The 24363-nt window shown below is 38.6% G+C and overlaps 1 protein-coding gene across 1 annotated transcript in view; it reads right to left on the bottom strand.

The window, feature by feature from the left end:
- Positions 1-2086: 2086 nt before the first annotated feature.
- SEC24A (SEC24 homolog A, COPII coat complex component) overlaps positions 2087-24363 on the bottom strand; it is a 72246-nt gene continuing 49969 nt past the window's right edge. The window contains exons 14-23 of the mRNA XM_080672395.1: positions 23659-23779; positions 22241-22399; positions 17184-17357; positions 16217-16327; positions 12806-12981; positions 11569-11706; positions 10450-10554; positions 9722-9814; positions 6646-6749; positions 2087-5194 (exon numbers count right to left, since the gene is read on the bottom strand). Coding sequence (XP_080528521.1) covers positions 5080-5194; positions 6646-6749; positions 9722-9814; positions 10450-10554; positions 11569-11706; positions 12806-12981; positions 16217-16327; positions 17184-17357; positions 22241-22399; positions 23659-23779 — 1296 coding nt within the window. The 3' untranslated portion in view covers positions 2087-5079. The remainder of the gene's footprint in view (positions 5195-6645; positions 6750-9721; positions 9815-10449; positions 10555-11568; positions 11707-12805; positions 12982-16216; positions 16328-17183; positions 17358-22240; positions 22400-23658; positions 23780-24363) is intronic.

Genomic DNA, 24363 nt, shown 5'->3' on the forward strand with positions numbered 1-24363 from the left:
AATATAAAGAAGAAAAATAAATAGCAATACTCAAAAACAAGAGAAACATCTCAACAGATCAAAGTACTGGAAACAAAGCATTGCAGAGCTGAAGTTAAGGTGCCTGTTGGGCTGCAGGTCCAGAAGCAGGCACTGGTAGCACAGTCTATGGATAGGAGGCACTGAAAGTGCTCCACATAAGATACAGGGACGAAGAAGCCAAACTCACTGCTTAACGTCTGCCCTCCTCTGAAAATGCTCAAAAATCATCTGCTGCCCTAGCTGGTTTGGCTCAGTGGATAAAGTGTCGGCCTGCGGACTTAAGGATCCCAGGTTCGATTCCAGTCAAGGGCACATGCCCAGGTTGCAGGATCAATCCCCAATGTGGGGTGTGCAAGAGGTAACCGATTGATGACTCTCATCACTGATGTTTCTATCTCTCTCCTTCTCCCTTCCTCTCTGAAATCAATAAAAATATATTTTTAAAAAATCATCTGGCCCTGGCTGGCTTGGCTCAGTGGATAGAGCGTCAGTCTGTGGACCGAAGGGTCCCAGGTTCGATTCCGGCCAAGGGCACATGCCTGGGTTGCGGGCTCAATCCCCAGTGGGGGGCATGCGGGAGGCAGCCAATCAATGGTTCTCTCTCATCCCATTGATGTTTCTCTCTCTCCTTCTCCCTTCCTCTCTGAAATCAATAAAGAAATATATTTTTTAAAAAATCATCTGCTATTGACTCGCATAGCCTTGGATTTCACTTTGTAAGTAGGGAGGTAAAAGAAAGAGCAAACAGCCTTGGCTGGTTTGGCTCAGTGGATAGAGTGTCAGCCTGTGAACTAAAAGGTCCCGGGTTCAATTCTTTTTTTTTTTTTTTTTAATATATTTCATTGATTTTTTACAGAGAGGAAGGGAGAGGGATAGAGTCAGAAACATCGATGAGAAAGGAACATTGATCAGCTGCCTCCTGCACACTCCCCGCTGGGGATGTGCCCGCAACCAAGGCACATGCCCCTGACCGGAATCGAACCCGGGAGCCTTGAGTCCGCAGGCCGACGCTCTATCCACTGAGCCAAACTGGCCAGGGCCCAGGTTCGATTCAGACCAGAGGCACATGCCTGGGTTGCGGCTCGATCCCCGACCAGTAAGGGGCGTAAAGGAGTCAGCCAATCAATGACTCTCTCTTATTTTTTTTTTTTTTAATATATTTTATTGATATTTCAGAGAGGAAGGGAGAGGGATAGAGAGCTAGAAACATCGATGAGAGAGAAACATCGATCAGCTGCCTCCTGCACACCTCCCACTGGGGATGTGCCCGCAACCAAGGTACATGCCCTTGACCGGAATCGAACCCGGGACCCGTCAGTCCACAGGCTGACGCTCTATCCACTGAGCCAAACCGGTTTCGGCAATGATTCTCTCTTATTGATGTTTCTATCTCTCTTCCTTCCTCTCTGAAATCAATAAAAAAATGTACTTTTTAAAAAAGGGTAAACAATTTGACTTCACACTGTTGTTGACTGGAATGGTGATATTCCCAAATTACTGTGGAACAGGAGTTCTAAAACACCAACATGAGCCCTGGTTTGGGGAAAGGGGCCAAGAAATGCAAGTAAAATAAAAAGCAGGAAGAGGGAAAGCATGGGCAGAGTGAGGTGAGCTAAAGCAAAAATAAAAACCCTCCATTCAAATGAGCAACCCAAATTCTAACAAAAAAGTGAGGTTAATTTTAAGTAGTTTTATCTGTCAATTATACTCAATTTAAAAAATATAAAGTAGCTGAGGAAACTCAGAGTAGTGAAACTATAGATTAAGAATAAAAGAAAAATATGAAAAGCTAACATTATCCTCAAATAAACAATTGGACAGTAAGCAGCTTATCAGTAACAACAGGACCCATAAGTCAATGGAGTAGTATTTACAACAGGAAATAAACCCTTTCAATTTAGAATTTAGCTACCTTGAGGAGTGAGCATCAAGAATTTGGTTTATAACCTCTCAGACAGTGACTTAGGTTTAAAACATCTTCAGCAATAGTTTTCCACTAACTTTGATGCACAACGTAGCACTACTCAGTGATTGGCAAATTATTCAAATAACTAGTCACTATATGTAAGGTCTTTCTATTAACTTTATTGAATAGCCAAATTGATTAAATTAGCACAGTTCAAACAATTGCATGGGTTACAAATGACTTTTTTTTTTACAGGAATAAAACAGTGAAAATTACAAACTGTAAAAAGGAAGACAAATCTTGTCTCTAACATTTTAGAGAAGCAAGATTTAATACAGCACATTGAAGATCAACACATATTTGAATTTGAGAACAAAAATTTAATGTTACAATATTATACACTACTTTACAAAATTAAAATTTCTATATAAGAATTATATTTGTAATAGTTAACAAAATCTTGAAATCACATTTGGTGGTCCCCTAGATAATAGCTGTTTTGCATCTCTGATTAGAATAAATCTTTTATTCTAATTATTATAAAACAGTCTATTAGACAATACATTAAATTAAAACAATAAAATATATGCAAACTAAAATAAATGGTACAGCTTGAGTGAATATTAATGTCAGACTTACAGAAATGTTATTTTAAAAATCCTAGAAATTAGAAAAATAGAGTACTTTTTTTATGGTAGAATTGCCATGCTCAGATTTAAATACCAAGATTGCCCTTTGTCAGTTTAGTAGTTGTAGATTTGTAGAAAATTCAAGGATCTTTCATAATTTACAACTACGATAAAAAAAATATGGCATAGTGTAAATATTAGTTGCTTTACATAAAAAAGTAATACAAGATGAGATAAGTGCCCTACTGCAAAACAAAAAAACAAAAAACCCCCACCATGTTCAATATTGCAAAAAATAATTCTTAATTATCAGTATCTCCAAAAGGTTCATTCATTGCCTCATTTTCCAGAGAATAATGTGAATCCTAACTAAAGTTACGTTTTTTATGACCTGACTATTATAAAATTATTCTAGATTGCACATGTTACACAATATCTAAAATAAATTTTTAAAGTAAATTTTGAAAAGCAAATTTGTGAAATATACTGACAAAGCATGTAGTAGTAACAACAGCCATACCCACTTAGGGATAAAGTGAGGCACAAGAAAGATTACTGTCCCTAGAAGCACAAACTCTTCCCTCTGTAAGATTCTTTACTACAATTAAGAAAGGATTTACAAATATCAACATTTAAAATTCACATTAAGAAGAGAATTTTAGTTAAGAAACATCAGTGCATAATAATGACTCAGTTTCTTTAAAAGAGGGAAAAATATGTATTTTAATTTGCTACACTTTGAAAATTGCTTCCTAATAAATGAAGCAGCTTTCAAGAATATTTCCAGTTCAATGTACTACTTGCATACTGAAAATAAACTATAACACTGCTTAAGGGAGATGATATCTTTATAAAACACAATTATTCTTGTCCAGCTGATAAACAGTAGTGTACACTCTAGTGGGACTTGCTTCTTCCCTATCCCAAAACAACTCAGTTAAAGTCAGCTCATATTGCTGTAAACCTGATAGTTATTTTATTGGTGATCATATGAGACCAAGATTGTAAACACATTTTTCTAACCCATTAAAACAAAGAAACAAAAATCTTTTCATCAAGTACTATACATGAACATCTTTAAGAAGTTCATACAAGACAAGATGAATTGGGAAAACTGGGCCAAACTCTTTTAAGATATTCTATCACATCACTTTAAATATACAAATGTATAATTTACCTATTTGTAAACAAAATTCACTTAATAGTTTTGACTATAACATTTATCTGGCTGAATCAAAAAAGCAGTCTCTTGAGCATGTTTAGAAATCAAGTTTCTCTTAAGCTTCAATATACTGGATATCTGTAATCTTAATATCCATCACATTAAACAGCAGCATTCATGCTTTAATAAGTTTTACTATCCAAGAATAAACACCTTATGAGCGGCTTTCAATTTAATTATTAAACTCCTTAGAAAAATGATCCTGATGCATTTGAGACAGCATTTAAGAATACTTTAATTTCATTCATATTCATTTCACCAATATAACACCTTTATTACATTTCACAGAGCAGACAAAACCCACTCAAAGGATCATCTCCCTATTATCATTGCCAGTTCCAACATATTTAATGAAGACAGCTCAGATTCTTTTCACTGCAGAAGATAGTGTGTCCAAGTCTTTTGCAGTCAATCAGAAAATGACTTAATTAGTTTTCATTTAAAATCAAGGTGATTTTGTTCAAGTATAGAGAATACTGACAGATTTTAAAGCTTGACAGTTATTTCTTCTTCTTAAGCTAGACCAGTTAGTTTACTCTAGTTTTAGTTAAAAAACAGGTATGGGGAATGGATTCTAGTCTTTCTATATACTATTTACTTACGAAAAATTTTTTTAATTTAAGAAAGATCATTATTAATGGATTTATAATTTCCCTGCAACACTTAGTCTTGTGAGGTTTCATTTTTTTAATTTTTATTTTTTTAATATATTTTATTGATTTTTTACAGGGAGTAAGGGAGAGGGATAGAGAGTTAGAAACATCGATCAGCTGCCTCCTGCACACTCCCTACTGGGTATGTGCCCGCAACCAAGGTACATGCCCTTGACCGGAATCGAACCTGGGACCCTTGAGTCCGCAGGCTGACGCTCTATCCACTGAGCCAAACCGGCTAGGGCAGTCTTGTGAGGTTTTAAATGTAGCAGCCAAAAATTCAAGAAAAAAAATAAGAGAAATATATTTGGAACACAGAAGTCTTTATTTTACAAAATTTACTTTGCCTCTGCAATATTGTTTCATCTTATTTCAATTTATAAAAACAAACATAATTGGCAGCAAAGAAAAAAGGTGTCTAATCATATGCAGATATATTATGATTTGAAAAATACAGTATTTCAGAGTTGCATGTTTGATTCTCTGCTGTGGTCCTTTATTTGCTATAGTTTGTTGAAATCACAGTGAGAACATATAATCATCACATCAGTCCACAAACCTAATTAAAGGAAGGTATTACACATTCTCAGGTATTCTGCATTATTGTGACTTTCCTTAGAAATAACTGAGTCAAATATCTTCATTGGTTCATTTATTCACTTGCTGTTGTATATGCAAGAGGAATTCATAATATGAAAATGCAGATTCTGTTCTGTCTTCTACCATGTTTTGAAGGAAATCTGCTTTCATTGGATTCTCATCCCTTAGGAATAAAAGAAAAATATTTATATACATTAGATAAAATGTAATAGTAAAATAAACACTGGATTTGTCACAAAGCTTTTGACATACTTTTTATTAATAACTGATAAAGCATCATTTAGTAATGTTTGAAATTCTTTTTCTTTTTTTTTTTTTTAAAATATATTTTATTGATATTCTACAGAGAGGAAGGGAGAGGGATAGAGAGTTAGAAACATCGATGAGAGAGAAACATCGATCAGCTGCCTCCTGCACACCTCCCACTGGGGATGTGCCCGCAACCAAGTTACGTGCCCTTGACCGGAATCGAACCTGGGACCCTTCAGTTCGCAGGCTGACGCTCTATCCACTGAGCCAAACCGGTTTTGGCCTTTTTCTTTTTTTTATACTAGAGGCCTGGTGCATGGACTCATGTACTGGTGGAGTCCCTCAGCCTGGCCTGCGCCCTCTCACAATCCGGGACCCCTCGGGGGATGTTGAATAGCCGGTTTCGGCCCGATCCCCGCACGCCTGATCCAGACAGGAGGGAGCCTGATCCTCACAGGCCCCATCCAGACAGGAGGGAGCCCGATCCCCACAGGCCCCATCCAGACAGGAGGGAGCCCGATCCCCACAGGCCCCATCCAGACAGGAGGGAGCCCGATCCCCACAGGCCCCATCCTCACAGGAGGGAGCCCGGTCCCCACAGGCCCCATCCTCACAGGAGGGAGCCCGGTCCCCACAGGCCCCATCCTCACAGGAGGGAGCCTGATCCCCACAGGCCCCATCCTCACAGGAGGGAGCCCGGTCCCCACAGGCCCCATCCTCACAGGAGGGAGCCCGATCCCCACAGGCCCCATCCAGACAGGAGGGAGCCCGATCCCCACAGGCCCCATCCTCACAGGAGGGAGCCTGATCCCCACAGGCCCCATCCTCACAGGAGGGAGCCCGGTCCCCACAGGCCCCATCCAGACAGGAGGGAGCCCGGTCCCCACAGGCCCCATCCTCACAGGAGGGAGCCCGGTCCCCACAGGCCCGATCCAGACAGGAGGGAGCCTGATCCCCACAGGCCCGATCCAGACAGGAGGGAGCCTGATCCTCACGGAGTGGGCCTAAGCCAACAGGCGGACATCCCGAGGGGGTCCTTAGCGCTGCCGTGGAGGCGAGAGAGGCTCCCCCCACCGCTGCTGCGCTCGCCAGCCGTGAGCCTGGCTTCTGGCTGAGCGGCACTCCCCCTGTGGGAGCACGCTGACCACCAGGGGGCAGCTCCTATGTTGAGTGTCTGCCCCCTGGTGGTCAGTGCGCATCACAGCGACTGGTCGTTCCGCCATTCAGTCAATTTGCATATTAGGGTTTTATTATATAGGATAGATTCTTCTAAATGGTTTGCTTAAGGAATATATATATGTCAAAACAAGTCGTTGCAAGGCCAAACAAACTGGTTCATATTAGCAAATGAAATATTCAACTTACCTTATTATATAAAGTATTGGGAAAAATGGTCTTTGTTCTCTAAGCCAAGATATGAAAGCTATTGTTCTGGCTGATTCCGGGGTATCAAGGTCTGGAAGGTCTGTCTGTTAAACAAAAGGCAACAATATCTTACTCTAGTCATATCTAATGTATCATCTACAGTGATTCTCAAACTTTATCATGTACAGCAGTCCCCCCTCACCCATAGGAGATACATTCTAAGACCCCTAGTTGATGCCTGAAGTCATGGATAATACTGAACCCTATGTTTTTCCTATACATACATACATACATACCTTTTCACTTAAAGTAAGCACTTTACGGCTTATCTTTGGCATATCCTAATTGTCAGCATCACTGCTCTTGCATTTTGGAGTCATTACTAAGTAAAATAATGAGCTATTTGAACACAAGCACTCTGATACCTGGACAGCTGATTTGATAATTGATACAGCTGCCAAATGACAAATGGGCAGGTGGTGTATACAGTGTGGTTACATTGGAAAAAGGATGATTCACATTCCTGGCAATAGAGAGGGATGGTGTGGGATTTCATCACGCGACTCAGAACAACACACAATTTTAAACTTATAAATTGTTTATTTCTGAAACTTTCTATTAATATTTTCAGCCCGTGTTTGGCAGTGGGTAACTGAAATTGCGGAGAGCAAAACCATAGGTAAATGGGGGACAGCTGTATATAAATCACCTGGTGGTCTTGCTGAACTGCAGACATTGATTTAGGAGGTCTGGGAGGGGCCTGAGATTCTGCATACCACAATTTCCTTGTTAAAGGGTGGGCAAACTTCATGAAGAGCCAGACAGTAAATACTTTAGGTTTGCAGGTCATTTAGTCTCTATTGCAACTATTCAACTCTGCCATTGTTCCACTAAAGTTGCCATAGACAATACATAGTGAATGGTCATGGCTATGTTCCAATAAAACTTTATTGGTGGCAGACCCCCTTAGGCATACTTTGCTTAGCTCTTATCTAGAAGAATACCCTAACTCTTCTCTTCGTTTTATTATGACATTTTAGATGAATTGATTCATTAGGCATTTGTCACAGATGCAACAATTTCTTATCTCCTCATTAAAATATCTAATTATTCAGACCAGTAGTTTTACTCAAAGTCTGAAAGCTAGTGCTAATCCTAGCTATAATCCTCACATATTTTTAAATACAAGAATCTCCTACTAACTTCTACGAATGGAGTTAAACCATAAATATAAAAAAAAGCTGACATAAAACACATATTCCAAAGTTGCTAACAACGCCTTAGCTGGTTTGGCTCAGTGGATAGAGTGTCAGTCTGCGGACTGAAGGGTTCCAGGTTCGATTCCGGCCAACAGCACATGCTGGGGTTGTGGGCTCAATCCCCCCCAGTAGGGGGCGTGCAGGAGGCAGCCAGTCAATGATTCTCTCTCATCATTGATGTTTCTCTCTCCATTCCTCTCCCTTCCTCTCTGAAATCAATAAAAATATATTAAAAAAAAAACCCCACAAAGTTGCTGACAAAATGATAGGGACCAAAAAATATGACATTAAATAAGACCATGTTATAATTTATCTCCTTTCAATATAAAACTATCCAAATGCAATATAGTTTAACAAATGCTTTCTCATGAATCATCTCAATTACACTTCCATAAGCAACAGCACTTATTTTACAAATGAGGCTGTTAGTTACTTGTCCAAGGTCACAGAGCTAGTGATAGTCCATTATTACTCTCTTCAATAATCAATAGTAATCCAACTGACACTGATCACAAGTCATTTGGTTATGTGGCAATTAGCTTAGTTCTTACTCCAAAACAGCAATTAAAAGAACCCTGCCAAAGAACAATGAAATTACGTGCCCATAACACTTTTCTGTTGTTTTTGTGCCATCAACTAAGTTCATTCCTTTCTGAAAAAATAGTATACTCTCAGACAGACAGGAATAGATAAGCCATCAGGGTGATCACTTCGTAAATTATATAAATGTCTAATCACTATGCTGTACACCTGAAACTAATGAAATATTGTATGTCAGCTGTGATTGAGAAATTAAAAAAAAATTCTTTAAAAAAGATAAGTCAGCCCTAGCCAGTTTGGCTCAATGGATAGAGTGTCAGCCTGTGAACTGAGGGGTCCCAAGTTCGATTCCAGTCAAGGGCACATGCTGGGTTGTGTGCTCAATCTCCAGGGGGTGGCATGCAGGAAGCAGCGATCAATGATTCTCTCTCTTATCATTGATGTTTCTATCTCTCTCCCCGTCTCCCTTCCTCTCTGAAATCAATAATAATAAAATATATCTTTTCTTTTATATAAAATATATCTTATCTTTTATATATATATATATATATATATCTTTTCTTTTATATAAAATATATCTTATCATATATATATATATATATATATATATATATATATATATGTATAAAAGATAAGTCAATGATACAAAATAACCTAAAAAATGCCTTTAACTGCCCTAACCGGTTTGGCTCAGTGGATAGAGCGTCGGCCTGCGGACTGAAGGATCCCGGGTTTGATTCCGGTCAAGGGCATGTGCCTTGGTCGCGGGCACATCCCCAGTGGGAGGTGTGCAGGAGGCAGCTGATCGATGTCTCTCTCTCATCGATGTTTCTAACTCTCTATCCCTCTCCCTTCCTTTCTGTAAAAAATCAATAAAAATATATATTTTAAAAAAATGCCTTTAACCCCAGCCAGTGTGGCTCAATGGTTGAATGTCAACCCATGACCAGGAGGTCACAGTTCGATTCCTGGTCAGGGCACAAGCCCAGGATTCGAGCTCAATTTTCAGAAGGGGGCGCACAGGAGGCTGCTGATTGATGATTCTCTCTCATCATTGATGTTTCTCTCTCTCTCTCCCTCTCTGAAATCAATAAAAACATTTTAAAAACGCCTTTAAAACATAAAATGAGTATTTCCGATTGGAAGAGAATTTGTGGGGACATTTTCTTTTTTGGGAAAAAATTTTAGTATGCCATGATTTTAAAATGGGCTATTCATGTTTTGCCACATTTGAAATGCCCTTTAAGACTATTCCAATCACTATAAGACAGTCTTACCATAGTCTGTGGAATTAATGCATAGCTTTGAACTCCTAGAACTTGGCTGAGAAAATTCTGTCCACAATTCTTTCCAACCCAAAGCATCAGTACCTGGGGATAGGAAGAAAATCATTTTGAGATGTAGCATAAGAGTAAGCTGTTAAGGAGTGGGGGAAGGTGGAAGAGGGTAAAGGAGGGATAAATGGCGATGGAAGGAGACTTGACTAGGGGTAGTAAACACACGATACAATATACAGGGTGAGGCAAAAGTAGGTTTACAGTTGTGAATACACAAAACAGTTTATTCTTGTATTTTATTTATTAATTATTGTATTATTTTCTATACGAACTGTAAACCTAATTTTGCTCCACTCTGTACAGATGATGTATTGTAGAACTGTATATCTGAAAACATAATTTTTTTAACCAATGTGACACCAATAAATTCAATAAAAAAAAGGAGTGAGTTGTTGACTCACCTTTACTTTTGAGTATATTTTAAAAGATCAAAATGATTAGTAAGTTTAATGATACTGTATAGCCCTCAAATGAACTAATAATAACTACTATTTACTAAGATGAGACATTTTATGCTTGGTATGAAAGGATGCTATGGAGGGAGAAGGTGGATAATAAAAATATATATAAGTTAAATAGCATATAATCTGTTCAAGAAGAAAGATATTAAGGGGAATGAAGGTATGGTAATATGCAGACAGAAGGATCTGAATCAGGCAGCTACTCACAGAGCCTGCATCCATGAGAAAAGCTCCATCCCTGCTCAGCTTCTCCACTGAAAGCTGAAGAATAGGCGGCTGAGGTATAGTTCGATCATTGATGTTGAGTGCTCCCTGAGGAATTAAACACAAAAATAAAGCTCTTAGATACATGTAATATGGAGTCACAATTGACCAAAAATTTTTTAATTATTCATGTTTAAAAAGATAACAAAATATTTATCACTTATTAAAACAGCCTTGGCTGATTTTTCTCAGTGGTTAGGGTGTTGGCCTACAGACCAAAGGGTCGTGGGTTCGATTCCCAGACAGGAGGCACGTGCCTCAGTTGCAGGTTGGATCCCCAGCCCTGGGCAAGGCAACCAACTGATGTGTCTCTCTCATATTGATGTTTCCCTTTCTTTCCTCCACTCCTCCCTCCCTTCCATTTTCTCTCTAAAGAAAATAAATGGAAAAAATATCTTGGGGTGAGGATAAAAAAACACACCAGTATACGCTCAACTACTGAGCCTCTGTTGCTGGCTCAATAGTTTTCATTTGCTAAAATTAACTCAAATTTCATAAGCAATTTCTCCTTTCTATATGCAAGAGATCTTAAATTTTTTAAACTTTGAAAGGTTTTAACCAAAATATTACTTCCAACATATATATCCTAACTTGATAACAATTTTCAAAAGAAAGATTACGATTTAACACTTTCATACTTGGGACTTTAACTCAGGTAAATTTCCTATCAAGGACAAAAATGTTATAACTTAGATAAATATATTTTCTTTAATTTAAGAACACTGTTACACTAAACATTGACCTGGGTATTTAGATGTTATTTTGATTCTCAGAATACTCCTTTCAGATCAATTGTTTAAATAAATAACTCATAGGTTTCTCCAGTCAATTTGACAATCTCTTCATTTATTTAGATCTGCTCTAGAGATTAGTCTTAGGCAATTTAAATAAAGGCACTATTTTCAGGAGCTCTCCAAAACCAAAATTTATTTTCACAGACCTACCAAAGGAATAAAAACCTTAAAAAACAAAAAAACCTTTCCTCATTTCTGCAATGTACTGAATATAATTAGGTTTATAAACCTGCAAGTAAAAGCCACTTAAAAAATGAATTAATCTTACCTCATCTGAAAGATTGTCAACTCTATACAAATTGGGATGAGTTGTGAGCATAAGGTAAACCAAGGGCTGATTTTTCACTTGACACATAGCAAAAATGCGTTCATCTAGACGTGCATTTGTCCCAGTCTGGAATGATTTCTGTAACAAAAAACCACCGCCACCAAAAAAAATGTATTTAAAAAATACATATAAAACTTTGCAAATATTAGTTGTTAAAAGAATATCTTCAGACAAAATTAGAAAATTTGCTATTAATTATTTTCTGAAAAATATCTTTCAACAAGTCACACACATGTACTAAATTATGGCTATATCCCCACCTATAAGTCTTCAGAAATTAATTACCTAACCTTGGCAAAGTAATTTGATCTCTCTGGTGTCTGTTTCCTAATCAGTGAAATAGATCTAAACACACTATCTACCATATAGTGATAATGAGATAGAAACAAATGTTACCATAGAAGGATAAAGTTATACTACAGATGACAAACTAAATGTACATTTGAAGAAGCAAAGATCTAAGTGTTCTATAAATGCAGGGTGATGATTAATGGTATTTAACCATCCTTGTTTCTCCCACAGTTAGAGAAATTAAACCATGTACAAAGCTTACATATCAACCAGGAAGAATAATAATACAAATGAGGGCAACTACTTAGCAGAATAGAGTTAATGAGTTAATAGAGTTAATGTGAGTTTTTAACTGGCATATAAGCTTCATAGAGAAAATGAAGTTTTGAAGTAACGTTTTAAGCTTTTCTAGTGATGGAAAGGAGTAGAAAGAGGCAGAGAGGTAACAGTAATAAAATAGCCTCAAAACAAGTGCATTGACTATAAATAAAGCAAGACTTTTAAATGTTAAGGTATTTTAAATTGGTATGTGAATAGTCACTAGGAAAGAAGAAAGAGTACTATGGGAAATGGAAGAATGAAAGTTCCATTTATTCACTCAAAAAATATTTACTGAATGCCTACTGTGTACTAGGAACTGTTGTAGGTGCTGGGACAAAGTGATGAACAAAAAAGATAAAAATTATGTCTTCATGGGCAAAAATAATAGTAAGAGAGAAGTGAATAATAAACAAAATGTGGTATGTCAGTGTTAAGAGCTATGGTCCTTGCCGTCAGAAAACTTAGCTGGCATAAAGTTATATATACACTGTTCAGGGGTTCACAGGATAAAAATTTTGCCTTTTGACCTTTTCACTGCGTTAGTTTCTGGTTTTGATTATCTTACCTGTTTAAGGAGAGCCAACACAAAGAGTGGAAAAAGCCGCAATGAAAAAGGAACCATGAGTCCGGGCTGGTGGTTACTTAGGACTGAAGAACGATAAGCTGAAAGAGAATCTATGACGGCATTCACTAGGGCGTCCCGAGCATCACTCAGACTGGCAGTCACAGACCTGTCAACAGCTTATAGAGATGGGGTAGGGACAAGAGAAAAATAAAATAGAAGTTTAACTACCGCACAGAATAGAAAAAGTAAGTTTTGATTGACTTGAGAGAAATATGTATAGTATGCATCCTGCATACTCAAAACTGAAAGCACTATACATATAAACAGAATAGCATGACAGATGATGAAAATAATTAATTCTCTAAGAGCTCTTTAATGAATAGAAGAAAGCCTCTCAAACTACAACTAAACTCAATGCATGTGGTACCAAAAATATACCCAATTAAGTAATGTTATTAACATCTATGACCAAATTTGTACACAGGCAAGAAAAAATGAAGACTATTGCTACCTGCTCAACAGTAACTCTAAGACTTATCAATTTAAGACATCCTAATATAAAGATTTTGATAAAATGTAAAAAAAATGTGTATACTAGAATCAACCAAATTTAGTAGCAGTGAAGAAAATTGTTGGGAAGACTTTTATTTTTAATTTTTTAATATTTTTATTGATTTCAGAGAGGGACAGGGAGAGAGAGATAGAAACATCAATGATGAGAATGAATCACTGATTGGCTGCCTTCTGCACATCCCCTACTGAGGACAGAGCCTACAACCTGGGCATGTGCCCTTGACTGGAATCGAACCCAGACCCTTTAGTCCACAGGCCGACACTCTATCCACTGAGCCAAACTGGCTAAGGGCTGTTGTGAAGACTTTTAAAAATAATCCACAGTACTGCCTGACATATAGTTAGTTGATGATGATGACAATAATAAAGATAATAATAATCATACTGTTACCCAAAAGCATTAGTTCACCCTGGTTTGGGGGCTCAATTGGTGGGAGCATCGTTCTATGTACCAAGAAAAGAAGGCTGTGGGTTCGATTCCCAGTCAGGCTACATACCTAGTTTGCAGGTTCAACACCCAGTCAGTATGCATATGGGAGGCAACCGATAGACATTTCTCTCCCACATCTATGTTTCTCTCTCCCCCACCCCCCGCTCTCCCTTCCTCTTTCTCTAAGAAAATCAATGTGTACGCATATATGCATAACCCATGGACACAGACAATCATTTGGTGAAGGCCTGGGACAGGGGGTGGGGGCAGGCTAGAAGGGGTCAATGGGGGAAAAAGGGTACATATGTAATACTTTCAACAATAAAGATGAAAAAAAAAACACATAAAAAATAAAAGAAAATCAATGAAGCATGTCTTTGGGTGAGGATTAAAAAACAACCAAACACATAAATAAACAAATGAAGCCAATTAGATCTTCAATTAAAAAAAAAAAGTATTGACAGTTTTTATAAAAGAAAAAAAAGTACTGGTCCAACAAAAAAATAAAGGCAGCAACCTTCAAATTTCTTTTGTCATAATTTTTAACTTTTTTTAAAAAATATATTTTATTGATTTTTTACAGAGAGGAAGGGAGAGGGATAGAGAGTTAGAAACATCGATGAGAGAGAAACATCGATCAGCTGCCTCCTGCACACCTTCTACTGGGGATGTGCCCACAACCAAGGTAAATGCCCTTGACCGGAATCGAACCTGGGACCCTTCAGTCCTCAGGCCGATGCTCTATCCACTGAGCCAAACCGGTAGGGCATAATTTTTAACTTTTAACAACCTATGGGAAGACTAATGTGTGGTTCAAACCTATACCAGATTCCGTTAAAGAAAAATATTCCCAGTAAGGCATTAAAGAAAATGGGTAAATATCCCAAGTATAGGCAGCTTTGAGTTTGAAGCAAATGGACCCACTAGCAGTCTTCCCTGAAGGAGAACAAGAACAGGAACTAAAATGCTGTTTAGCTCTATGTGTTTGAGAAAGAGACCAAAAAAAAAGTCAAGGAGGCAACTAATGTGAAGATATTAATAAATTTTCTGTTAGCCCATGGAATCTGGCCATGGCTGCAAACTTATATGTGATGGTTAACTGGTTTGCAATCCCAAATTCCATGACTCCAAGTCTCATGATCTTACTGTAATCCAAGTTACAGGCTCATAATAAAGCTATTAACTACTAATATTAAGCATTAAGTAAAAAATGGTTACTTAAGTCCACAGTAGGTTGATTATGAGACAGAAAGCAATTTAGTGTTGCCTAAAGGCCAATGAGGTAAGGAGGAAAAAATGGGCAATAATTGTTAATGGGCATGACATTCCTTTAGGGGTAATAGAAATATTTTAAAATTAGATTGAGGTGATGGTCACACAACTCTGTAAATATACTAAAAACAAAGGAATTATACACTTAAAATGGGTTAAGTGATAGGGTATAAATTATCTATCTCTCTATATAAAAGCCTAAGTGACCAAACAACCAAATAACCAAATGACTGGTCGACCAGTCGCTATGACATGCACTGACCACCAGGGGACAAACACTCAACACACAGAATAGGGCTCCCTCCTGTCTGGATCGGGCCTGCGGGGTTCAAGCTGAAATTGGCTACCCAACATCCCCCGAGGGGTCCCAGATTGCGAGAGGGTACCAGCCAGGCCGAGGGACCCCACCGGTGCATGAATCTGTGCACTGGGCCTCTGGTATCTCAATAAAGCTTTTTAAATTTAAAAGATAAGGCTATCTGAGCAGATCCTTTATTCAAATAGTCATTTAGCAGGTATACACGGAATCCAAAACACTGAAACCCTTAAAGCTAATTATTTAAATAAAGACAAAACTGAATTGCTCAATGGTTAGAGTCCTGCCCTGAATTGCTCAATGGTTGGAGCGTTGGCCTGTGCACAGGTTTGATTCCTGGTCAAGGACACATACCTGGGTTGCAGGTTTGATTCCCAGCATGTGGGAGGCAACCAATAAATGTATCTCTCTCACATCAATGTTTCTCTCTCTCCCCCTCCTCGCCTCCATTCCACTCTCTCTAAAAATCATAGAAAAAGTATCCTCAGGTGAGGATTAACAACAACAAAAGGATAAAACTAGCCCTAGCCAATTTGGCTAAGTGGATAGAACATCAGCCTGTGAATGGAAGGGTCCTGAGTTCAATTTTGGTCAAGGGCACCTGCCAGGATTATGGACTTAGTCCCCAGTAGGGGGCATGCAGAAAACAGCTGATCAATGATTCTCTCTCATCATTGATGTTTCTCTCTCTCTCCCTCTCTTTTCTTCTCTGAAATCAATAAAAAATATATATGTATTTTAAAGAAGGGTAAAACTATGTGGATTTTTCTAATGTTATTATACCTGCAAAATATTTACAATAGGTGATAACAATTCTTACCCATATTGGCCAACAGCCCTGAAATTGCTTGAACATCAGCTCCGAGAAAGACTTCATTCAAAGTTGAAACTACTGGCAAACACAAAGTATGAACACGAATTCTTCTTTCACCTTTGGAGAAAACACAAAAGTGATAGTAAGAGACAACTACATTAAAAAGGTTATATTGCCCTGGCCAGGAATTGGGGCACATGCATGGGTTGCAGGCTAGATCCCCAGTGTGGGGTTTGGGGGAGGAGGCTGATTGATGTTTCACTCTCATATCAATGTTTCTCTTTCCCTCCCCCTTCCTCTCTCTGTAAAAATCAATTAAAAAATATTTTTAAAAGTTTATAATAAAATCACTTCTTTTCAATTTAAAACCAAATAGGGTTAAATAGTAAGTAGAGGATAGTATCAAAAACTTTAATGTTAATGTGAAAACTCTAAAGTTTTATTTTATTTATTTATTTATTTATTCTGGTCTTTTTTTAAAAAATATATTTTTATTAATTTCAGAGAAGAAGGGAGAGGGGGAGAGATAGAAACATCAATGATGAGAGAGAATCATTGAATGGCTGCCTCTTACACGCCCCCTATCAGGGATTGATCGGGAAATCTGGGCATGTGCCCTGACCGGGAGTTTTATTGACTGTTTTGTCAAGAGAACATATTTCAGTGCCTGACATTAAGTAGACTCTAAATAAATACCTATTAAATAAAGTGGTTAAGAAAAATAAATACCAAACATTTTCGCTTTACCAGGAACAGAAACAAAACTCTTAAGATAAGGAATATTGTTTTGGCTTAATAGAAATGAACAATTACCTCCAAAGAGGGAGTTTATCAAAAGCCATAGAATACATGACCAAATAAAAAAACTTACCTTTGTTACACTGTTCTTACAGTTAACAATACTGGGTTGTACACATAAAAGTTTGTTAAGAGGGTAGATCTCATGTTATGTGCTTTTTGCCACAATACTCACCTTTGCTGGACGTATACAAAAGTGCTGACTGAAAGGAAACCAACTGAGTGTCAGTAAGACTCTCTTCCACTGACATCTGTACTGCATATCCAGCATCTGGATTTACATTGGGCAAAGACAGTAAGTCTGTTGACCGAACAAAGAAGTTCCCATGGAAAGTATGAATGGAAAGACCTAGAAAAAAATTTATAAAATATTATTTATATACACCTACATATGGATATTTACATTTTACCCTAGTCACTTATCAGACTAGCAGAGAGTAAATTAAAGTTTAGATTTATAAAAGATTTATAAAAGAAATATATATTTGGTCTTCAAAGATTTCTGGCACAGAGCTCCTAAAACCCTCAAAATTTCCCAAGTAATGAGAGTAATAAAGGTATCTATTGCTATGTTAATGAGGTGATTTTTAGAAAGTGCCTAGGTAATCTAAGGAGGGGGGTTGGTTGCCAGAGGAACCAACGATGTGATTAGAGGATTGGAACTTTCAGTCTAATCCCCTCCCTCAACACACATCCAGGGAGGGTAGAGAGGCTGGAGGTTGAATCAATCACCAATACCAATAATTTACTTAATCATGACTATGCAATGAAGCCTCCATAAAAACCCAAAAGAATGGGGGGTTCAGAGAGTTTCTAGGTTGGTTAACATTTGGAGATTTAGGGAGGGTGGAGTACTCAGAGAGTATAGAAGCTTCGAAAGCTTCATACCCTTTCCCTGTCCCTATACCTTGCCTTGTGTAGATCTTCCATCTTGCTGTTTCTGAGTTATATCCTTTTTAAAAATATATATATTTTATTGATTTTTTACAGAGAGGAAGGGAGAGGGATAGAGAGTTAGAAACATCGATGAGAGAGAAACATCGATCAGCTGCCTCCTACACATCCCCTACTGGGGATGTGCCCGCAACCAAGGTACATGCCCTTGATTAGAATCGAACCTGGGACCCTTCAGTCCGCAGGCCGACACTCTATCCACTGAGCCAAACCGGTCAGGGCTATATCCTTTTTTAATAAATCAGTAATCTAACAAGTAAAATATTTTTAAGCCATTCTAGCAAATTAATGGAACCCAAGGAGGGGGCTGTTGAAACTTCCAATCTATAGCCAGTCAAGCAGAAGCATAGGCAACACCCTGGACTGGACATTAGTTTCTAAAGTGTATGTGTGGCCCTAACCAGTTTGGCTCAGTGGATATAGCATCGGCCTGCGGACTGAAAGGTCCCAGGTTCGATTCTGGTCAAGGGCATGTACCTTGGTTGCGGGCACATCCCCGGTGGGGGGCGTGCAGGAGGCAGCTGATCGATGTTTCAAACTCTCTATCCCTCTCCCTTCCTCTCTGTAAAAAATCAATAAAATATATTTTAAAAAAAAAAAGTGTATGTGTGTATTATGGTGAGGGGATTGGGGGCCTGGAGGGTTTAACCTGTGGGATCTGATTCTATCTCCAGGTAGACAGTGTCAGGATTGAGTTAATTACTTGGAAGTGTGGAGAAAAGCAACCCATACATTGGAATTGGGAACAGAATGATCCTATCCTATATAATAAAAGGTTAATATGCAAATAGACCAAATGGTGGAATGACCGGTTGCTATGATGCACACTGACCACCAGGGGGCAGATGCTCAACGCAGGAGCTGCCCCCTGGTGGTCAGTGCACTCCCACAGGGGGAGCGCTCCTCAGTCAGAAGCTGGGCTTATGGCTGGCTAGCACAGCAGTGGTGACGGGAGCCCCCAGGGGGACTGGGCCTAAGCTGGCAGGTGGACATCCCCCGAGGGGTCTCAGACTGCTAGAAGGCACAGGCCAGGCTGAGGGACACGCCCTCCCCAACCTCCAGTGCACGAATGTCATGCACCGGGCCTCTAGTATTAGATAATACACAGTATTTAGTGAGGGTGAGATAGCTTCTTAAATGAAGATGAAGATTCAAATTTTCAAAAAACTTTGTTGAAGGATATATTTGCAATATCCACCAAAAACTCTAAATGAATATGTCCTTTGACCCTAGTAATCCCATATCTAAGAATTTATACTACAGATACACTCATTCAAGTACCAAATTATATGTGCCAAAAAAATTAAGCAGTACTGTTTTTGTCTGTAATAACTAAAAAATTAGAAATATCCTCAATTCCAATCGGTAGTAAAATAACCAAACTGTAATTTGTACATTCAGTATTTGTACTAAATACTACTAGAAGTTTAAAAGAATGAGATAAATTAGCCCTAGCAGGTTAGCTCAGTCAGAGCATCTTCCCGATATGCCAAAGTTTTGGGTTCCATCCCCAGTCAGGGTTGCACGTTTATGTGTGGGAGGAAACCAATCAATGTGACACATCCATGTTTTTCTCCTCTCTCCCCCCACACTCTCTCTAAAAATCAATGGAGCCCTAGCTGGTTTGGCTCAGTGGATAGAGCATTTTGGCTTGCGGACTGAAGGGTCCCAGGTTTGATACCAGTCAAGGACATGTACCTCAGTTGCTGGCTCAATCCCTGGCCCTGCTCTGGGCCATGCAGGAGGCAACCAATGTGACTCTCTCAACATCAATGTTTCTCTTTCTCTGTCTCTTCCCCTCCCTTCCACTCTCTCTGAAAAATCAATGGAAAAATATCCTCGGATGAGGATTAACAAAAAAAGTAAAAATTAAAAAAAAAATCAATGGAAAATATATTGTCAGGTGAAGATTAACAACAACAACAACAAACAAAAACAAAAACAAAAAAGCAAGAAAAGAAGGCAAACTGCTGGTTTGTTGGCAAGCTTTTTTACTCTATGCAAAATTAGATACATATAAAATAGCTTCGGTCCTGACAAATAGAAAAAATTTGAAAGCACCTTTGGGATACACATTTCCAGTAACTTATAGGCAATATCTGCAGAAATAAACCATTTTTTAGGTCCATCAATCTTGAATGAATGGGATACAACAAACAGGCCCTTTAAAACATAAACACTAGCCTCAGCTAGTTTGGCTCAGTGGATAGCGCATTGGCCTGTGGACTGAAGGGTCCTGGGTTTGATTCCATTCAAGGGCACGTGCCCGGGTTTTGGGCTCAATCCCCAGTAGGGGGTGTGCAGGAGGCAGCCGGTTAATGATTCTCTCTCATCATTGATGTTTCTATCTCTCTCTCCCTCTTCCATCCTCTTTGAAGTCAATAAAAATAGTTAAAAAATAAATAAATAAAATGAAAGCATTTAAAAAAAAACCACAAACTCTAAAAAACTATTTGAATTAATAAACAAGTTCAGCAAGACTGCAGCATATAAGATCAATATGCAAAGGATTATTTATATTTATATAAAGAAGCAATGAAATTTTAAAAATAATTCTATTTACAACTGCATCAAAAATATTTAGGAATAAATTTAAAGAAATATAAAACTTATACTCTAAAAACTATAAAACATTGTTGAAAAAAATTAAAGAATGTCTAAATAAATGGAAAAACATACCACATTTGTGGATGGGAAGACTTAATACTGTTAAGATGGCAATAGTCCCCAAATTGGTATGTCTATTAAAAGCAATCTCTATCAAAATCCCAACTAGCTTCTTTGCAGAAATTGACAAACTGAACCTAAAATTAGTATGGGAACACCACAACAATCTTTTCTTTAAAAAATATATTTTATTGATTTCTTACAGAGAGGAAAGGGAGAGGATAGTTAGAAACATCGATGAGAGAGAAACATCGATCAGCTGCCTCCTGCATACCTCCCACTGGGGATGTGCCTGCAACTCAGGTACATGCCCTTGACCGGAATCAAACCCGGGACTCTTCAGTCCGCAGGCCGACGCTCTATCCATTGAGCCAAACCGGTCAGGGCCACAACAATATTAGGAAAAAAAAAAGTAAAAAGTTGAGAGGACTCATACTTCCAAATTTGAAACTTACTAGAAAGTTATAGTAATCAAGACAGTTTAGAACTGGTATAAGGATAGGCATTCAAATTATTAGAATACAATTCAGAATCCAGGAACAAACCCTCATATTTATGATCAACTGATTTCACCAAGGGGACATGGGTCCCAGGATAATTCAATGAGGGGAAAATACTTTTTTCAACAAATGATACTGGGACAATTATATATCCACATGCAAAAGAATGAAGTCAAACATCTACCTCAAATAAAATACAAAAATCAACCCAAAGTAAATCAAAGACTTCAATATTAGAAACATAACTATAAAACTCTTAGCAGAAACATAAATATTCATGATCTTGGATTAAGCAGTGGCTTAATGCTACAATACGAAAAGTACAAACAGAAAAAGAATTGATTGATGGGACATCACCAAATTAAAAAAATTGTGGCCCAGCTGGCATGGCTCAGTGGTTGAGCGTCAACCTATGAACCAGGAGGTCATGGTTTGATTCCCAGTCAGGGCACATGCCTGGGCTGCAGGCTCAATCCCTAGTGTGGGCGTACAGGAGGTAGCCAGTCAATGATTCTCTCTCATCATTGATGTTTCTATTTCTCTCTCCCTTCCTCTCTAAAATCAGTAAAAATATATTTAAAAAAAATCCATCAGTAATATATCTTATGTTCTTTGGAATTATAATCTTTTTCCATTGAGATATAATTCATATACAGTAAAAATCACCCCTTTCAAGTGTATAATCCAGTGGTTTTTAGTATATTCAAAACAGTCCCTTTAAAAAAAATATATGCTCCTTTTTATTCTTTTTTTTTTTTTTTTTTTTATTGATATTTTTACAGAGAGGAAGGGAGAGGGATAGAGAGCTAGAAACATCGATGAGAGAGAAACATCGATCAGCTGCCTCCTGCACACCTCCTACTGGGGATGTGCCCGCAACCAAGGTATGTGCCCTTGACCGGAATCGAACCCGGGACCCTTCAGTCCGCAGGCCGACGCTCTATCCACAGAGCCAAACCGGTTTCGGCTCCTTTTTATTCTTAATTGCATATTCCATCAAAGTAAAATATCTTAGAAGAGCAAATTTTGAGATAAGACTATAAATATATATATATTGTATCAAAAGAAATATTTACTCCTATGTAAATACAAAAAAAAATAGTGTCCCCACCTTTGGTACACCGAATCCTCATGACTGCCTCAAAACCAATCTTCCGAGTGAGGTATCTGTGTAGCTCCTTCTGTAATTTCTGTACCTGGACTGGGTTGTGCTGATGGTGGTAAGAGGGATAATAATAGACACTACCTGCTGAATACCGAGAAATACAACCTGGAAGAAAACACACACTCCTTTTAAATTCTGCCATTGACTAATATTACTACACCAAAGTAACTACAGGCATTTGAATAAATTTTTCTTTAACCTCCCCAGGTACCATCAAAAAAGAATATTTTGCCATAGCTGATTTGGCTCAGTGGATAGAGCGTCAGTCTGCAGACTAAAGGGTCCCAGGTTCACTTCTGGTCAAGAGCACATGCCCTGGTTGTAGGTTCGATTCTCAGTAGGGGGCATGCAGGAGGCAGCCAACCATTGATTCTCTCTCATCATTGATGTTTCTATCTCTTGCTCCCTCTCCCTTCCTCTCTGAAATCAATAAAAGTATAATTTAAAAAATATTTCATTCCTTTAAATAGCATATAAATATCTCTACTATAAATTTTTTTTAAAATATATTTTATTGATATTTTACAGAGAGGAGGGGAGAGGGATAGAGAGCTAGAAACATAGATGAGAGAGAAACATCGATCAGCTGCCTCCTGCACACCTCCCACTGGGGATGTGCCCGCAACCAAGGTACATGCCCTTGACTGGAATCGAACCCGGGACCCTTCAGTCCGCAGGCCGATGCTCTATCCACTGAGCCAAACCGGTTTTGGCTCTACTATAAATTTTTAAAGTAGAAGACTATCCTATATAATAAAAGCCTAATATGCTAAGTGTCCAGTCCTCCGGTTGGCCATTCAACCAATCAAAGCGTAATATGCTAATGATATGCTAAGACCACTCAACCACTCGCTATGACGTGCACTGATCACCAGGGGGCAGTCAACCAGTCGACCAGTCGCTATGATGTGCACTAACCACCAGGGGGCAGACAGTCAACCGGTCAACCAGTTGCTATGATGTGCACTGACAACCAGGGGGCAGACGCTCTGACTGGTAGGTTAGCTTGCTGCTGGGGTCTGGCCGATTGGGACTGAGCGAGATGGGCCGGACATGCCCTGGAGCCCTCCCGCAGTCCCTCCCCAGCTGGCCAAGCTCCCATATCCTTCCTCGGCCCTGATCATGCACCAGTGGAGTCCCTTAGCCTGGCCTGCACCCTCTCACAATCAAGGGCTGAAGGCACCCCCCACCCCGAGTCCACGAATTTTGTGCACCGGGCCTCTAGTAGGGTTTATAATAGACTAACCTGACTAACTCTCCCAAGGACATTAAATTTCTTTCACTTTGTCTCCTATTTAGAATACCATTATATAAATATCATTTTGACACTCATTTGAGAAAAATAATCATTAGGAAAAACTTACCCATAGAAGCCAAATCAGAATACTGTCCACTGAGAAGGAACAAGTCAACAGCTACCTGCTGACCAGAACAGTCCAAAGCTAATTTCTTATAGAAGTCAGTGGATGGTGTCAAGTGAATTTCCTATTAATAATAAATTAAAAAGAGAAAAAATTTTAAATCATTAAATTGTTATAAAATTTAGGCACTTTCCCTCCTGGGAGCATGCCATGCCTTTCCCTCCCTGCCCCAGACACCATTAGCTTCTTCACTCCCAAGCTCCAAGGGCCCTTCCTTTACCTGCATAACTTGTTTCCTAAACCCACTTCTTCTAGGACAGTGGTCGGCAAACTCATTAGTCAACAGAGCTAAATATCAACAGTACAATGATTGAAATTTCTTTTGAGAGCCAAATTTTTTAAACTTAAACTTCTTCTAATGCCACTTCTTCAAAATAGACTCGCCTAGGCCGTGGTATTTTGTGCAAGAGCCACACTCAAGGGGCCAAAGAGCCGCATGTGGCTCACGAGCCACAGTTTGCCAACTACGGTTCTAGGAATTAATTTTTCTATTCCTGTGATTTACCAAATAAATGTTCTCTTACAAAATAAAATGTCATAAAATTTAAATTTCTAGCCTAGCTAGTGTGGCTCAGTGGTTGAGCAATCACCAATGAACCAGGAGGTCACAGTTCGATTCTGGTCAGGGAAAATGCTGGGTTTCAGGTT

The sequence above is a fragment of the Plecotus auritus genome, assembly GCF_963455305.1.
Source record: "Plecotus auritus genome assembly, chromosome: 6".
NCBI lineage: Eukaryota > Metazoa > Chordata > Mammalia > Chiroptera > Vespertilionidae > Plecotus > Plecotus auritus.